We start from the raw sequence: 18,167 nt of genomic DNA, 5'->3' as shown, positions 1-18,167 counted from the left end.
CGTGTATTAATTGAATAAAATCATGTATTAAATTAAATATCGCTCAGTAAAACTAGATGTGTTTCACGAAAATGTCTGCATTTTTGTCTCAGTTTGACGTAAATTCGAGAACAACAAGAACAGATATGAAACTATAAAATTTTACAACCACGACAATTTTTTTCTTCAGATCCATATGGCAGGTTGGCTATTTATCGTCGATTAGCATTTGAAGCTGAAGTACTAAATCCCGTGCCATTTGCAGAATGATTTTGGTGTCATGCCGTTCAGCCATTTCTAAGACAACCTCACAGGAAATTTTGAGCGAAACCATAAAGGATTTGGTTACTTACCATTAAAAAATTTGATTATATCAGTGAAATCCATGGCATTGGCTAGAATGATTTCACGGTAGTGCTGAACTAATGCTAATGCAACGAAGAGAACGAAATGTGGAGAAGAAATTGAACGCGCCGCCCATATGGTTTCCCATACCAGAAAGACATCTTCGTACGCAAGCTCTGATAAACAACAAAGAATTAATAATATCAATTGTGTTTTAGGTAGAGCTTTGCGTTACAGTTCTCCTCGGGCTACCAAGAAAATGGTGGAAACACAATGTTAAAAGTATTCAGTGTTGAATAACAATCGCTTAATAATAGCTGTATCGGGAGGTCGACCCAAAGTCAATTACCACCGCCCCAGGAAGGAAGGAAATAAAATTATTGACTAGAGGAGAGAGGGGATGGTTTGAACAAAAAACTTATTTTTGTTGGCACAGGTGAACATATGTTATAGGTAAAAAATTGGAGGTACTTCAAGATGTTTCAATTGCCAGGTTCAAATGAACTAGGAAGGATTCAAGACCGTTTTTTTATAATTTCCTCCATTGTTTAAGGGGTTAAAGTGAAAAGTTGTCTGGGCAAAAACTAGAAATGGACCATTAAAATAAAAACTTTTTGGGATAACTCGAAAACTTTTAGAGTCTAAAGCATCTAACTTTTTCTAAAAATAAACAACCCTAGTTCGGGGTAAGGGTATCTGAGCAATTTAGTAATACTTTGAGAATAAATTGTCCTTTATAGCCACTGAATGAGTAATCCTAATCGATTTAGTTCGGATCGATGAAAAATTTTAAACTTGTAAAGCTACAGTATTTATTTAGACAAAACAATTGAGATGAGCTATTTTTTAAACATATAACTTGGTGGCTAGGCGAACAAAACTGCAAGCTAACAGACTCAAACTAATTTTTATTTTAAAAATAATAAGCTTTTCCCTTCCAATTTCAAAATGAAATATTATTCTAGCATGGCCATGTAGCCTATAACAAAGCTCAAATCTAATTCCATATACTACACTCCCTCCGTCCCTCCATCCCAAAAAAAGACTAAATTATTTTTCTAAAAAAAAACTTAAGAAATCAACCATTCAAAAACGAAGTTGGCTACGTACAAGAAAAAGCAATTTCTAATATGGCCATTAAAATGATGTTTACCTCTTTTAAAGTCCAAGAGAAACCAGCGATAACAGAAATAGAAATGGGTGTAGTCCCCATTTTGATGCATCAGGTCATAAATTTCGGTATCAAGGATCTGAATGAGTAATCTATGAAGAGACATAATTTCTCGTAATTTAAAATAATAAAAAAAAAAACAATTAAAAGCTTCATCATACCTCATATTAGAAAAATGACTGTCCATAGCGCCGCCTTGTGGAAAATTTTCAGACATTCGTTTCATTAGCTCACAAAAACATGAATATGTTAAAGCCTCGTCATCAAAAATGACAAGTAATGGAGCAACCAGATCACACATGCCTTGCATGTAACCCATATCAAGGTGGCACCAAACATATCTGATACAAAAGGGGATAAAAAAATCATGGCATGAAAACGTAAGTACACTTAAGCATCCAGAATCCTTTTTCTAGGAGATTTATTCTACAGCGTCTGAACTGATCCTTTTTGGGATAAAGATTAATTGAGCTACTATATCAGCGCGTATATATTTGATTTATTTTTAATCGTTGTACCCCTTCTGACCCCTACATTTCTGAGGTCCCAGGATGATTCTGTAGAGATCCTACTTCTAGTGATGGAATAAACGCCCAGTGAAACGAGGAAAGAAGGAAAATGACAGCAGCTGGGAAAGTGGGGATAGTTTTAAAATTGGTCGTCGCAAACGAGGTTTGTGCATGAATGAAGAAATTTGTATCGGTTAAAGGTTTAGTAGCAGCTACTTACGTGCACATAATATTCCGGAGTTTTTCAAGATTAGCAGGTGTGAAGTAATAGTAATTCCTGTCACATCGCTGAACGTCCTTTTCAATTCTGTGTAGATTAAGACCATACTTTTCCAACAGTTCCGCCTTAAATAAAAAAACGAAAAAATTTATGTATTATTTGTTGCAAGCCCACATATTGTAGTTCTATCCAAATTAATGCTATGGAAACGAACTCAACTGAGAATTTCTTCTCGATAAGAACTAAAAAAAAATCCATGACACATTAGTCAATGACAAAATTAAACATTTAAATGACATTAGATGGTTCGCATCCCTTTGTAGACCCTATCTACCCATCAAATGAAACATATTTTGCTGAAAGGCTGTAAAGAAGAATGTAGAGCACATTCTTTCGTCGGCGCTCGTAGTCTTCATTATCGTGACTAAATTTAGCTGTAGTATAACATAGGATAAAGTTTCCGTACCGTGTAAATTCCACCCTGCGAGCTTACAGGCGAAACGCAAGACGAACGTGATCCTATACTGCAGCGATCTAGGCCGTCATCAGTAGACAGATTAGGCAGATTGAGGCTTGTCTCTTTTGCTGAATTAATTTCGACCATGGTTAAACCATTTTGATGGTTTGCCGCACACTGATGCTCTACCGTCGAAGGTTGATGTACTGTAATAGGTTCAAGGCACACTCAATACAAAAACAATTTCATCGAAGCGCTACTCATTTTAGGTTAGCTTACGTTGTGTGCTCACTAAAGCTGTTTCATTGCCTGAAGAGGGATGGGTTGTTATTACTTTGACCAGAGCAACGCCTGTCGAGCACACGTCTTTGCTTTCATTCTTAACATGCAAAAATAAGACATAGTTATTGCCATGTGCGATTTGAACAAATCTATTTATGCAAGATGTGTCCAGCAACCTTTTCCTCTGAACCTAAGTTTTCGATAGTGATGTCCGTTGATGTAGTTTTCAACTCACTTTTGTCGATTTCGGATGTATCAGTTTCTGTTTCTTCACAGTCGAAAACCTTTGTCAAAAGGCAAATGATTAATGGAATTAATTTCTTTGTTGCATTTACTCCTATATTACCTCATTGCTCAACCTTCTGCAATGGCCTTCCAAATGGCCTTCCAAATGGCCTTCCAAATGGCCGTCAAAAGGGGGGTCCCCACCCTGGGAGCCAAAAGAAAGTTTTGCAAGACTAGCAGCTATGTTTTCTTTATCCCGCTGACGTATAATAGCTTCCACGGCAAGCCATTCGGACATTGTTGTTTCATAAGTTGTTTGCATTGCTCTGTTCTGCATGAGCCGCTCATCTGGCGTGCTTCCAAATGGGTAGTGACCAAGTAAGTACGGCCAAACCTTCTCGGGAAAGAAGAAATAGCGCATGTAATTACACGTTCCAATGTTGAAACGACCAAATGTGTGTGAAAACCTGTTTGCGTAGATGATGTGATATTCCTCCGTAGTACGTCAGGCGAAATAATTCATATGAATCACGTACAACACCATCGACAAACAAACATTTCCAGTTTTCTTCGTTGATTCCATTACATACATCTAAGATTCGATTTATTAATTATAGTATCAAAATCAGTAACATTCAAAAACATTTGTCAAATGATGGAGGGTTTTATCGTTAAAAAACCACTAAAAAACTTTTAAAATAGTTAATGTGTTTCCCCTAAAAATGATCTCGTTATTTGATGTTAACATTTGCGTGTTTAAGTTCAGCGTTAGAATTATATCATGAAAAATACGCTCAATGATATAACTGTGAAACTTAAATTTCCTAGCACAAACCCTTTTTATATGAGCACACATGAGATTAAATAACTATTTTTTATGCTTACGTGGAATAATTTTATGATTTACTAATCCAGAAAGATGGGTCCTCACGATGCGCAGATGCCTGCAGTGCCCGAGCCAGCCGTAGAAGGCTCTCGAAATGATTTGTCGCTTCATGGTTTCGCAAAGCAGTTGCAAAGACTTTCTGAAAATAGAAATTTTGTTGTTTGTTGCATGACGCATGTGCTTAAAAATTAACGTAACTCTTAATCGCCATTTTTAAATAAAACTTTATGCGCCAATAAGGTACCCAACGGTATATGATTGATTTCCCGATATACGCATTTTTTATATATTTTTTTTTTTATCGTATCGATTCCAAGTAAACAAAACCGAATCGAACAGGAATGGTGTAGGCCCCAGTTAATTTTAGATTACAAGGTTTTTTTCCGAAAACGTGTCTTAAATGCTTTTTCCCTGCCCAGTTTAGTTCTTTGTCTTGGTTCCCTCTAACACCACCATTATAGAAAAAAAATGGGGCCTGAAATTCTCATGCATCCCTTCCCCTTTTACAGCGGGCACAGGAGGGGAGAACATACGTAGTATATGTTCAATTCTGGAAAAGTGTTCGTTGGAAAGTTTTTGGCGTATTAGCCAAGAAACATGAAATGCATAATAATGTGTTGCTGACGTTGACGTTTTTTTTCTCCATTGAAAAAAACAGGAAAAACATAAATGTATGGTAGTGAAATATTTCATATTTATAGGTTCATGTTTGTATTGTAATATCTTTCTGCATGCATTGGAAACATCTGTATATAAATGCTAATCGTATTTACGATGTACTGTATTTAAGTTACTTCTAAGTGTCTATTTCTATATACGCTCTATACTTCTTCTATATGCGTCTATTCATGCGGCAGCGCGCCTGTATGATTTTCAGGGAGCTTCCTTTTCGGGGCAATTTTTATTCAACTTGAGCAACCGTCTTTTTTGACATTTCGTTTGCAAAATGGCACCGATTCCGAATTTTCGTTACGAATCAGCATCGCAGTTATTTAGGTACTATTCGATTCAAACCGCATATACGGTTGGCAGTCTTCAATACCATATTTTTAACGGGACATGAATACATAACTTATTTTCAATAACATATATTTTCACTAAAATATTTCTACTTTAAATACAAGCAGATGCTTGAAACTAAAATTTATAATTGTAATGAAAACAGCTGCTTACCCACGTTTCCGAAAATTTTGGAATATAACTATAGGTGACGATTCCATGGGAGTGGAACCCGCAGTCGTCTCCAAAAATACAGAGTTGACTGTACTAGGACTTGTTTGCTCCGCAACACTTATACTTGAGATGAAACTTTTAGAAGAAGACGAGCTACCACTTGAATCTGTTGAGTTGAATGGTTGGATTTGGTTAGCTGGCCACCACCGGGGCGGACGTGGTCCACCTAATTGACGAAAAAAGTTTATTCAATGACCAAAATTAGCTGGTCCAGAAGTTTCTTCTAACCATTCAAAGGTAACTTTTTTTATTATTAATTTTTTTTCTACAAAACCTTTACATTATTTATAAAACGCAAATTTTATCGACAGGTACATAGTGGTACATATTAAAAGTAATGTGAAACTCCAACCAGGAAAAGTTACCATTTTGTTGCGTTTTCAAATTTGTCTGATCTATAACTTGGCTCTTATTTGGAAGAATTAGCTATTAGGTGGCAAAATTTTTTGTGGGGAGAACAAGTCGTCAAACGACCTCACATTAAAAACGAGCAAAAACGCAGGAGGGGTTGTCTTTCTAATGCTTAGCGGTGTACTGTTATTATTCTTTGCAAAATTGGAAAGCTTCACTAGAAATAAAATTTACCTCGACAGAGGTTGCCGGATGCTTCTTGGGATACCGAAGCGTTGTCATCAAGTGTCTCTCGGAATAACTCTAAATTAAGCATCCCATAAAACGTTGAGAAAACGGCGTATTTGCTACTTAATTTTAAGTGTCATAGCGAGAACAAACTAAGATACTGATATGCACAAGATAAGAAAAATGGATACGTTTTGCACTCCAGTTTACTTTGCCCGTAAAACGCTTGCATCTTCATTTGAACTGTCAAGGAAAATAGTTACACACCTGCATTATGGTCGAAATCAAAATCGTCGCTCACAGCCGTGACGATCCGAAAAACGTAGTCCGATGAAACTGTTGCGTCATCCAAATTTTCTTCCTCGTTGCCATTGTTTTCAGTCGGACTGTAAGTCGTTGTTGCAAGGAACTCGTCCCCATTCAAATGTCCTCTCCTTTTTATTCTTGGAAAAACCTTTCCTGCAAGTGGAACAACTCAATTAATTTAGTCCACAACTTTGAACACTTCGCTACATCTTGCTATGCTCACTATCCGAAATGTCTTTAATACCATCAGCAATGTGATTACGTATCCACTGTTTGTGTTTGGATCAATATATAGTAGACAACCCCAGTTTCAAAAGGGAAAGGAGTATGTTTGTTTCTCTAAAATCATCTCAGACTACGTATTTTCTGGTTCGCTAGACAAGAACGGTACATCATTTCATTTTTTCCTAAGTTTTAGTACAGACCCAGGACCAAAATAAAGGATCTGCCCGCTAGTTCGCCATCTCTTATTCCACCATACCCCGACGGAAAAAAATGAGATAAACGAATTTCAGAAAGTGAATTCAATATTTTCTGACCAACGGGACTCGTTTTTTTTTTTTTCGTTCTTCACAAAGATTTATACTAGACATATTAAATGTTGAAAGAAATCGCTAACTATCTTATTTAATCTAGTTAAAGTGTCTTTCAATACAGTCACATCTTATTCTAGTCAGCAGTTAGAGTATACAATGGGAAACAGAAATGCCCTCCAACTAGTCCAGATCCAGAGAGGTTAGAGCAGCAAGAAGATTAACTAATTTTCTCAGTTTTGACCCTCAAATTTTTTTTAGAAAGGTTAACTACATTGACCAGACACCACTATCCTTTGAAAATTAACTATCAGATTCGCACACTTTCAACGTCATGCAGTAACTAGACTTACAGATGATAACGTGTCTTTCGTACAGAGACTTTAGCACGAAAAACCGAGATCATACGACAGATTAAATACCTTTATCCGTTTGAGTCCAGAGTGGTGGATCAAGTCGACCTTGTGGATACAATCCAGTTTCTAAGCAGGTTAGAAAGGCCAACATGTGACCTCCGGCGGGAAAATGAATTGCTGGATACTGGACTCCATCCTGTCCAACAAGCACCATACTTCCGCCTAATCCACTGCCTAAAGAGCAAACTATTAGATATAGTTCGTGCTGCTCTACAACGTCCTGGGGAACACAAACAAGAAGGTACCTTTCTGGTGACAGTGAACGTAGACTATGTCATACAAGTTGATGTGTAGGGCATAGTTCCAAAATATGCTGAATGAAATCGAAATGAAATAGTGCTTTAAACGTGTGTAGTTAATGATGAAATCCGATGTGTGTCATCCAAATACAATGGAAAAAAATCCGTAGGTAGCACTTATATCTCTAAAAGACCGTAGCGTAACATTTTTACAAAAACTAGAAATAAAGCTACGATAAAGCTGGAAACAGAGAAGCTTTTTCCTACGCATCAACATCAGCAATTTTACCATAACCATTTAACTAGCAAAAATGTACCTTTTGTCGATCCCATCTGAATCTGTTGTCCCACAATTCATTAACTGGTTCGGCGTCCATTTTAGCGTCAGTGATTCTATGGTATGGTGCAAGGAAAGGTAGCCAGGAATTGGTTCCACCATTTCGCTCTATTTAAAAAAAAATATTTTTTTTAGCTATACGCATTGGAAAAATGTAAAGACTCGTGAGGCGTAAAGTTATGAAAGGTTCATGGGCCTTCGAGCTCGCGTGACCATCACTGCAATTCTAGCTTATGGTGCTCAAATACTAACGTAGTCAAAGTCATTTCGGAGCTAAAAAAATTAAAGCTGCTACTTCAAACAAAAGCGATAAAGCACCGAAAGCAATGAAACAATCGAGTACGAAATGTTTTTCTGAGCTAAAAACCCGTGATAATAAAGTGCTACACGACTTATCACTCTTTTCCGAGTATAACTGATAATAATATTTACCGCTAAGACGAGGACATTGTTCTTGCCGTAAAGAAGAATCATTTTGTTGTTCTGGTGAAGAGATTCTACATAATTCTTCGCCGTCGAATTAGCGGAACAGTTTCGGCTTCCCACGGAACCAATGCATTCAACGTCACTACTGCCTCCTCCTGGTAAAATCTTCCGGTACTGTGGTGTGATCCCAACAAAAAAGACAGCATTTTCAATCATGTTACATTCAGAAAGAAACATAATTTAACAAAAAACACAGCCTATTTCAATTAAGATATTCTTTCTTTCAGCACGCTCTTCATAGTGTAAAATAAACAAACAAGTTTAGTTCATCTGATTAAGCTTGGGGTTCGTTTTTCGTGTGTGTTGAGAAAATGTTGTATGAATTAATATGACAACCAAATTCCTGATGTCCAATCAGAAATTCATGATCTAATTCAAGTAAAAACGAAATAAAACGAAAAAAAATTTTTGGAACTATATGTCGCCGTACCGTCGGCTATTTCGTTCCCCTTTCTCGTCTGTCGGGATAAAATTTGATGAATTAATAACATTTGCGTAGAGTGGCTTACGTTCAGGCCTGGACGTCGGTTCGCTGGCGAAGTGGCACCAGCTGATACGCAGCTAGATATGCGGTGTCTCTGGACGAGTTCATCAGCCGGGGGGTCCGTCCAATAATGATCCTTAACTTTCATTTTGGTGAATTCGAGAGCGCAGGGACCAGCTACAAGAATAAAATGTTATTAGATCTCATGGCACTATCAATCAACTCACGATAACACAGCCATTTTAAGAATAAAAACATTAAAGTTAATGACAGAAATAACCTAGTCTAACAACCTGAAAAAGTTTGAATCCGGATTCTGAATTACCTTTAGGAAGTTAATTATAATCTAATAAACTGAAAACATAACACTTGCTCGCAGAAAGGAGCCAAATTTTCCGTTTGTTCTAGCATAACGGGTCACCATTTAACATTAAAAAGAAACACAACATTAAAAATATAAACTGGAGAACCGAATAGCAGTATGAGTTGAAAACAAAAACGACAACAATGTTGTAACTCCAACTCACCGAGTAGATGACCCAAAAGAGAGCCGTATTCCGGATCCGCCACGAGAGCGTCTTTCTCGTAGTATTTGCTGTAAAAAAAAACTGCGTGTAAACATATGGATCGCTTCTTACAATGGAACTACTCACGAATGACTTTCAACTATGTGCTCAATGATTCCTGCCAAACTCCGTTCGAAAAGAGCCAATCGGATCCAAAGATACTTTTGCGCAGTAGTCCCTTTGGCCAACCATGACCCTGAATTTCTTTTTTGTAGCACAGGCTTGATGACTCCTCCACCTGTTCCTCCACAAGAAAGCATCCTGGTGATGCTGTCCCCACTAGAAGATGATCTCCTGTTTAAAAAAGTGTCTTGTTTTTGTTTGTTTTTTTTACTATGCATTTTCTTTTAGAGTTAAATACACAACTTATTAAATTAACAGTGTTTGATTGGTGAAATATAGATGCCATTCGCGAGGCCAAATACGATAAAATGACTATAGAGCTTATTTTGAATGTTTGAAAATAAAAGTTATAAAACGCTTTTTGTCTGATAGATGATATTCTGATCAATTAGTTTGTTACGAATTCGTCTATGCGGAATGACAGCGATACGCGTACAGTTCCATCCATTCAACGCCTTTGACTGTTGAACAAGTATTGTAAAATATTCGCAGCGAATTTAACAAAAAATCGTCGGCGTTATAGACAACGATACCAGTCTGTCATCTATATAGAAGTAGGAAAAGCAAATCTCGAAATATTGACGAAAAAAGGGCGGAGATTTGTGAAACTTGCTGTTTCTCCCTATCCAATTTACCCCTTTATCTTTTTAGGCACGTAAGCCAAGAACCCCTAAAACTTGGGGAATGATTTCAAAAGTTTTGTTGCCCAACGCGTTGTAGTGATAACCGAATGGATTTGGACCCGGATTGACTGCGTTGAACAGCCAAAAAGTTGCCTTTGTGTTAACCCTGGGATAGCTGAAAGAAAAATTGCCTTGTCTCCTTTACTGTCTTTCTTTTTTTTGTTTCCTAACTTACTCCACCTCCTTTGTTTTCCTTAATCCCCTGCAAAATAATTGGGTAAATCGATCCCCTGCACAGTGTCTAAAGAGATTGGCCCCACCAGAAATTGTCGAGTTTATGTTAAAACAAAGCTAAAAACAGAAATTATTAATGCTTCACGAAAAGCTGAAAATATGAAACTTGAAACTATAAACTAAAGCACCACTATCGGTATTGCGGTATTCGATATCTAAATCAGTCTATATTCAGTTTAGCTCTAACATTTTGTGAGTTTTGTCGAATTTCAGTTACTTTTCAATGTTAGATTTTTTCTCGATCTCTGAAGCAAACAAGGTAACTGTGTTGTATTTCGCTGTTAATATTTAAGGAGAGTGCTCCTTGTTGGCCCACATTAAACATTTAGCTTCCATGTTCTTGTTTTAAAAGATTTTAAATGGCTCCTAGCCTTTTAAAGAAAACATCAGTTTTACAATCTTGAATTTTAGTTCAACAACTCTTTGTGTTTATATAAACGTAATTGACGTTTGAAAAACGGTGCCAATATGTTCAATAAACTCGAAAAACTGATTCACAGGAACACATTTGCTATTTTTTTTTTCCAACGTCAAAAATGAATTATTGCTAGTTTTACAATTAAAGGGCATAGAAGAAAACTAAGAAAGTCAACGGTTCAATGCGACCTGGACTGGTTCAAACCGTCATCAGATCGACCTGTCCACGGACCGAAAGTCGATTGCTACGGTCGTTCAATCGGACTTAGCCATATCGACATGACCCGAAAGGGAATCAAACAGCGACTAATGTAACTCTCTTTTACGCTACTATCCCATTCTCAGCACCGCGCTTTATCGGCACGAAACGTAACAGAGTATTTTCTTTTGTTGGATTCACGAAACCACGCCTTTACAGGTCTGAAAGGTGCGGTTCGGTTCCGGATCTCTTATAATTCTCTCGGTGTGCGGTACAGTTTGGTATGGGAAAGTATCGATTTGTCTGTGCCGTTAGTACTCTTACAGAAGACCACCAATTGTAACAATAAAACTAATAAAAATAAAGTTATTCCAACACCACTGATCGGACCAATTTTCTCGCGAAATCTCCTGCAGCACCGCACCAGTTAGTCTGTGCACTCCGTTTTGGGGCCCATTTATCTCCATCAAAGCTTCACCTCTTTCCCTGTTCACGGATTTTTTTTTAATATAAAATTTTTTTTCGCACTAAACCATCTGCACGATAAAATGAATATAAAAAAAAGAAGGCAGAAACAAAATTCTCTGCACTAAAAATATTTTTAGATATTTCTCTTTGATTAAATAGCCAAATGTATAAAATCAATGGACGGTTACATTAGGAATATGAAAATGTGTCTAGTTTTTACTTCTCAAACCGTTAGGGGTATATAAACGAAAATTTCTGGTAGGCTACTATGAGTTTAATTATAGTGCGCACGTAGACGAACTCTGTAATTTTCTATTTGATGAACAGCAGCGAAATAAAAAAAAAATCTACTGGCATCAAGGCCAGAAGCGCCACCATCCCTTATGGTGCCTTTGAAGAAGATGAATGTTCTGTTTCGCTAGTGTGTAATTCATTACTGACAGACCAAAGAAATAATTTAGCTTTCCATGAACAACCAATATAAATGATCGTCACACGTCAACGAACTTGGGTGCTAAACGAATTTCATTCGACAAGAAGCAGATCTGTTCTTTTTTTTATCTATCTAATTTTTTTATTATTATTCCTAAAGCTACAAGAAAATCAATGCAACCGTAGGTCACGTGCAGACACAATTTTGAGTGTTCTCATCAATATTTTCCAAAAAATTGGATTCTGACCACAGTTCTGCTTGAGTATCGTTGGTTGCTTGATTTTTCAAGGACATACATTTTCCGCTTACTTAATTCCGTGATTGGGCACGATATTCAACTCAATCCCCGAGAGATCATTGCTTCGCTATCAATGACATTTGAAATGTTGTTGGCAGTTAAAAATAGAGCAGCCATACCAATGCAAATATTTGGATAACTCGCGTAGCAGTTGCTGGCGCTGTTAATCGCTTGGATATAGTTTAGCGTGGTTGCTTTAAATTAAAAAATTTAAAAACATTTTAATAGAAATGAGTACATACTTCACTCCGTCAGCAGATTCGGCTTCTATAATCAGTTTGGAAATAGTCCCAGCTGGAGGGTATGCTTTGGCAATTTTATGCATCAAAGCCGTTGTTGATGATGAACGAAATAAACCCAGTGCTCTTCTGCGCAGTCCATGACTTAAACAGCCCTCCACGGCCGCTGTGAAATACCAACAAAAGATTTAGAAGGTTAAATGGAGACACATTCAGTAGAAGACGAGCAATAGTTTTTTTTTGTTTTTCCCCTTTAACAAAGGATCATAGGACACTACATCCACCAGTGAATGAAAGGTTCAAGCTAAACGGTATGTCGTAAATTTTGTCGAAAGACAACACCATGCATTCGCAGATATCAGTGTAGGCACATTTATATCAACGCTTAACTTAATTTCATAAAAATACGACGAAGAAGAAAAAAAGGGTAATAGAAATTTAGTTTTGTTTCGAATGGGCGGTAATAGATTCAATTAAGATTAAAGTTTCCAGTAAAAATAGGTGAAGAACTGCCTGCTTAAAAAAATTTAAATAATAGATAAAGCCAGGCACTTTCACGCTTGTAGTGAGCTATAAAATTCAGTAAGTTAGTACGTAGGCTATAGACTACGGAAAAAGCAGTATGGGAATGCCATGCTTTAACAGCTGTTGGTATTGGAAGCAATGTTCCACATCCGTAAAAAAGCTTAAATTGAAAGACTAATAAGGGTACGTGTTGCAATTGCAATCGAAGTGAAACAGATGCAGAAAAGTTGTGATAGCCATGATATGTGAAAATATTGGCAAAAAGGACATATCTTCGAACTGTTCAATTCGTTTTCAAATTACATCATTTCGACGAATTGCTTCGAAATCACTTACGATAATTCAGGCGCAAAAAGTTTATTTGACTCTAGGCAATGCCCTTGGCGTAAAATAATAACTGCAAATTCCCAGCCGCTTTGCCATATTGCTTCACAGAAAACCAATTTTAACCAATTTATTTGTTTCCTTGTTCTAGTTTTGCTACGTGTGCACACAATTCATTAAACCGCAACACCTTAAAAACAAAATAGGGAAACCTCTGTTTTTTTTTGCCATCAAAAAGTGTGTCACTGCTTGTCCAAATGGTGTTTCCTATAAAATTTCCAAAGCTTTGTTTCTTATAAGTTTCTCGTAGGCCTATATGAACAGACTGCTCTGTCATCTAGATGATAAAATTAATTTTACTTCACCATAGACCACTCAAAATAAAAACGTTTTTTTCCCTATTAAATTAACACTTTTTGTAGCAGGTTACGTAGTTTGTTATAAACACGAGATGAAAACGAAAGGATTGCAAAGCATATTACCGCATAGTGATGTCACGGAGCTGCTGTCTTGGTGCACAAACTTGCGGGTCACTGCTTCTTCCATGATCTGTTTAACCTTAATGTATCGAAATCCTGGTTAATTTTTGAAATTCTTGTGTGCGATAAAATCAATTGTTTTTTAAAGATTCTCTTTATCTACATAATAATCGGAGCAAACTTTTTTGATTCACTATCTAGACATGAAGACGGTGTACAATAGGCCTAGCTGATTAACGCTGATTAGCGACTTAATTAGTGACGTGGCGGAAGAACATTTATTTATATGTACGATTTGACCGGATTCAACTTGTGTTGTTCGTGTTGCAAAATAAATATATTTTTATTAGACCAAATATCGGGTTTACTTAGCCAAATGCACAAGAAATTTCTTCCAAATTGTTGCATTAATTACAAACAGTTTTCAAGAAACAACTTCCAGTTACGGCAAACTGGCTACGGTTGCTTAAGACATCGAAGAGTCGTATTCATATTTCGTCTCTTGTCACGAAAAAAAAGATCTTGTACGAAAATAATACATAATTTGCTAATCACGGAGGGTGACGCATAATTCGCGATAGCGAACAGAATCAATTCTGACCAACCATATTAAGTGACGCATTCAAAAGAAGAATGGATGTAGAATGAAGTCGTTAGAGCAAAATGAACCGACATGAAATATGTGTTTTGGAATTATTTTTCTTCCAAGCCGCCAACCATTTATACGCTATTAAATTTAACCGGATCAACGCTTAACTCCATAGCACTCACTAATGGGGATTTTGTACGGGACACCTATCAATTAGTCAAGCTTTTCTCTTTCATCTCTGTTTGGTCGATCGACCAGAATGAGTCGCTATCAATACAAAAACAGATCTCAGAAAAAATAAAATTCGCTTAAGCTAAACTTGAATTGGGAAGAAAATTACTTTGAACCTTTTCATCCTTTCCGTTGAACCTGGTCAACAATCAACTCAAATAACACCTTAGATGTATCTTGATATTGATGGGCCTGTGAGAAAATGCATGTTTACCTACGCTATAGCGTTTCCCGATATCCCCCCCCCCTTAAAAAAAATAAAGATATGTGAAATAACGGTTATCCGGTACTCGTTAGTTTCATTTAGGTTTTAGATTTTAAACGTTTAAAAAAAGTTGCGCTCCCAGGCGCGTTTCTTCTGGATCTCTGATTTTACAAGATTCCTTATGGTGAACTTGTCTGTGAGGTAGAAATTTTAAACAATTTTAATCATATTAATACCATCGCTTTTATGACATCCATTCTTGACATTTCCTTCTTCGAATGTTATGCCCTACCAGGCACTTCATCAAATTTTACGCTTCTGCCTATTGCCGCTGAATTCGTGGTTGATGAGAAGATAACGAAAATACCAGTGAGTAGGCTTTCTAAACACTCCCTTCGTACGGTTCAGTTAATTATCACCAATTGTTATTTTAACTTCCGTTAAAACAATAAAAAGAGATAATAGGCTACTTTAGGCGAACAGCGTAAGCTATATCTGAAGGCGTTCCATCATAAATTTAATTGAAACACTTGGTGGCCATTAAGCATCAAACCAACACCAACGGAAATAGAAGCGATTCTTCCTATACACAGGGTCAGAATATTTCTGACATGCAACATGTATAAAAGGACATGTGACACGCTGGTTATTTTATGCCCAACAGTGTAAATACGCCACCAGTTAAAACATTAAGCCATACAGCTAAGGCTTCAGAGATATTTAGGATACTGATATTCTGTACTGGTTACCGTTTGAACGGGATTTACAGTTCTATACGCTATTCTGCCATTTTTTTGAGGTTTCACTTCGATACTTTTTTTCCCTTTGTAACGTAGCCTTTTAATATAACAAAACTAACAAAAACGAATACAAATTTGAAGAAAAAGTTCAGTTGTGAGCCACGACTTGGAGCAAATCACGCTTGATTTTGACACACGAGATCAAAATAAAGGGAAACGACATCGACTTTTACGGCCTGCACTGAACATTACCCAATGAAGAGAAAATCAATGACTCGGAGGCTACCTAGGTATCTAAAATGTCACTTGTCTTTTTATATAATCTCAGAGATATCGAAGCTTCACATTATGAGACGATATAACTGGCCTAGTCTAAAGATACAAATTTTAATCTAAAGTAAAAGCATGTTTTAAATTGTCATGTTATTAACGTTGTACCACTGTATCAGTCCTGCATCGGTGTTAGCATCATCGGCATCCGTGTCTTCATATTGGTTTCCTTAATCTAGTCCATATTTTTACACCTCGTTTTGGTTCATACTAAGGATTTCTGTCAATAATCCTCATATCTCCGGCAAATACGTTCTGGACAATACTCCATATAGGAGCTGAGGCCGGTATAATAATAATTTTTAAAAAGATGCCACCCTAACCTTAGTTTCCTTAGAAACCCTAATTTCTCAGTAGGAGGATGTGACATGCAGGCAGCCGCAGAATCTACGAATTAGCCACCCCGAACTAGCAGTGAATTGTTGTTTAGATTTCATTTCATCAATATCGAAACTCTTAGAGAATGAGTATATGCAAATAGAACTGCAACCCTTATTTTATTCAAAAATGGATAAGAGAAAACTCATTTTCACATACATCTAGTTTTTACCAAGCGCAATTGATAGAGATTTTAAGTTCTTGTGTCCGCCCACCAACTGGCAGCTGCCATCCCAACACGAAGTCTTCTTCCAAGAGTTAAGAGATTTTGTGGTCTTTGACGTCGTATAGAATTTTATCTCCTTGTTCTAGCATTTTGAATCCTTATTTCCTCCCTATTGGGTAACAGTTTTAGTTCAAAAAAAGGGCAACGAGCAATTTTGTTCCTACAATATTTTGAAATATTTTTCTTTGGCGTTGAGTTTGTTTTTGCGCCGTTATTTCCATAATTCTTTGGGGTGTTATAATTGTGGATAAGTAGTCTATAAAGCATCGCTGGCATATTGCAATGTAGAACTAAAGTTCTTGTATCTTATGCCGTATGAACTGCAGTTTGAGCACAACGTCAACTGTAGTTGGGGCACAAAAAACCCAGAAAATTTGTTCTTTGGATTGGCAAAGTTTTGTTAGTAACAAATTCAAGTAACTCTAATACAGAATGTCTTCTGACCAATGTCACGCCTCTTTCGATACATGATTCAGCCATGTTTTTAGGTCACCATTTAAGGCATTGACACGGTGCGCGCATGCGTGACAAGATGACAATCCATTTCATTCTATTGCGGTGTTAATAAATGTTCTATAAAAAACCTTTAGTAGATACATATGGACCTCTTCATTGCAAAGCAATTAGATATGGAATTATAGCTCAATTTCTAATAAAACTCATCGCACACAGAGGGCAAAGTCAGTGAAACCGTAAGGGAAAAAAAGTCAGACGAGAATTGCGATAGGGGATGGATCGATTTGCTGCGTGTGACAGAGTTGCCGCCATAGGAAATGTAATGAAGTGTCAGGATGCCTTGGACGTCGGCGAAGTATGAAATTCGTGTTACCACACTTCAGTTATTCATTCGCCCTATCATTTAGGGCGACATAAACAAATGATGACAACATTCCTTTTGGTGCTCACTGAAAATGATTTTTTCGGTAAGGGCGTGACACCTTCGTATTTAGCTGGAGCGATCGATACGAAATTGAGTCCATGCCTTACGGCACGATGAAAATATTGCAAAGAAATTCATCTACTGTGTATATGGAAAACGTCGAAAGAAGTCCTTACCTCTTTTTTTACAGTTCTGATCAGACGTTCCTTGAACTCCATTTCTGGAAAATCAAATTGCAAGCTATTAGTAATTTTCCCCTTTTCTTACCTACATGTTCCTTCTCAATCTTGAACATGTCAAATAGGTTTAATTAAAGAATATCATAGAGTAGGGAACCAACTTAGGTATAAGGTTAAGCTTACCATTTGATGAGTAGGCCATCTCCATAACAGGTGGAATGCTAGCATAAGCCCAAAATGTAACTGATGATAAAGTATAATCTGTGGCCGGTAACAGGCAAATTACGAGTCAGAATCTAACAGGAATCACATAAAAAAGTGTGGATAAATTCAAATACCGACTGGTATTTTTGTTTAGCACACTGCCGAGTTGGGGGCACTTGTTGTAGAGGCCCGTAGTGCTAACAACTGGTTCGTTCAACTGCTTGCAGTAAGCAGTAAAACGCACAGGGTACAAGCTCTGCTCACCATTTCCGTCACATCCTGGTGAGGGTGCTCTACAGACATGCGCAGAATACAAGGAACTGCTTGTGCAAGAGATACCACGGAAAGTAGACCTAGATTAATTTCGGTTTACGTAGCTGTAACAAATTTGAAAAAGGCAACATCTAGAAACCTAAAAGACATTACATTTTTAACTATCCTTAAAAGTTTAAAGGAGTTGGCTGAGACGGAAAAGAAGTATTTTTAGTAAGCATCGGCTTCGCCATTGCATAATAATGCAAACCAGTTGA

At 37.0% G+C, this 18,167-nt stretch overlaps 1 protein-coding gene across 3 annotated transcripts; it reads right to left on the bottom strand.

The window, feature by feature from the left end:
* Positions 1-12: 12 nt before the first annotated feature.
* LOC130694601 (small G protein signaling modulator 1-like) lies at positions 13-17,940 on the bottom strand. Of its 3 annotated transcripts, none has more exons than XM_057517669.2 (25): positions 17,617-17,940; positions 17,431-17,474; positions 13,679-13,754; positions 12,351-12,513; positions 9,341-9,547; positions 9,215-9,282; positions 8,713-8,864; positions 8,150-8,317; positions 7,698-7,825; positions 7,387-7,454; positions 7,148-7,327; positions 6,154-6,345; positions 5,893-5,961; positions 5,248-5,473; positions 4,074-4,213; positions 3,656-3,780; positions 3,310-3,582; positions 3,140-3,247; positions 2,961-3,060; positions 2,691-2,887; positions 2,225-2,349; positions 1,657-1,836; positions 1,478-1,587; positions 333-500; positions 13-276 (listed from the first exon to the last, which is right to left on the bottom strand). In XM_057517669.2, exons 1-25 carry the CDS (start codon positions 17,639-17,641, stop codon positions 188-190), a joined length of 3,381 nt encoding a protein of 1,126 aa, XP_057373652.1. In that variant the 5' UTR covers positions 17,642-17,940; the 3' UTR covers positions 13-187. The 3 variants fall into 3 exon arrangements, with proteins under 3 accessions (XP_057373652.1, XP_057373660.1, XP_057373668.1); XM_057517677.2 differs by having other exon boundaries at positions 7,148-7,315; positions 17,617-17,939; XM_057517685.2 differs by lacking the exon at positions 5,893-5,961.
* Between the last annotated feature and the right edge of the window lie 227 nt (positions 17,941-18,167).

This window comes from Daphnia carinata, chromosome 1 (genome assembly GCF_022539665.2).
Source record: "Daphnia carinata strain CSIRO-1 chromosome 1, CSIRO_AGI_Dcar_HiC_V3, whole genome shotgun sequence".
NCBI lineage: Eukaryota > Metazoa > Arthropoda > Branchiopoda > Diplostraca > Daphniidae > Daphnia > Daphnia carinata.
This window is presented reverse-complemented; position numbering and strand designations above follow the sequence as displayed.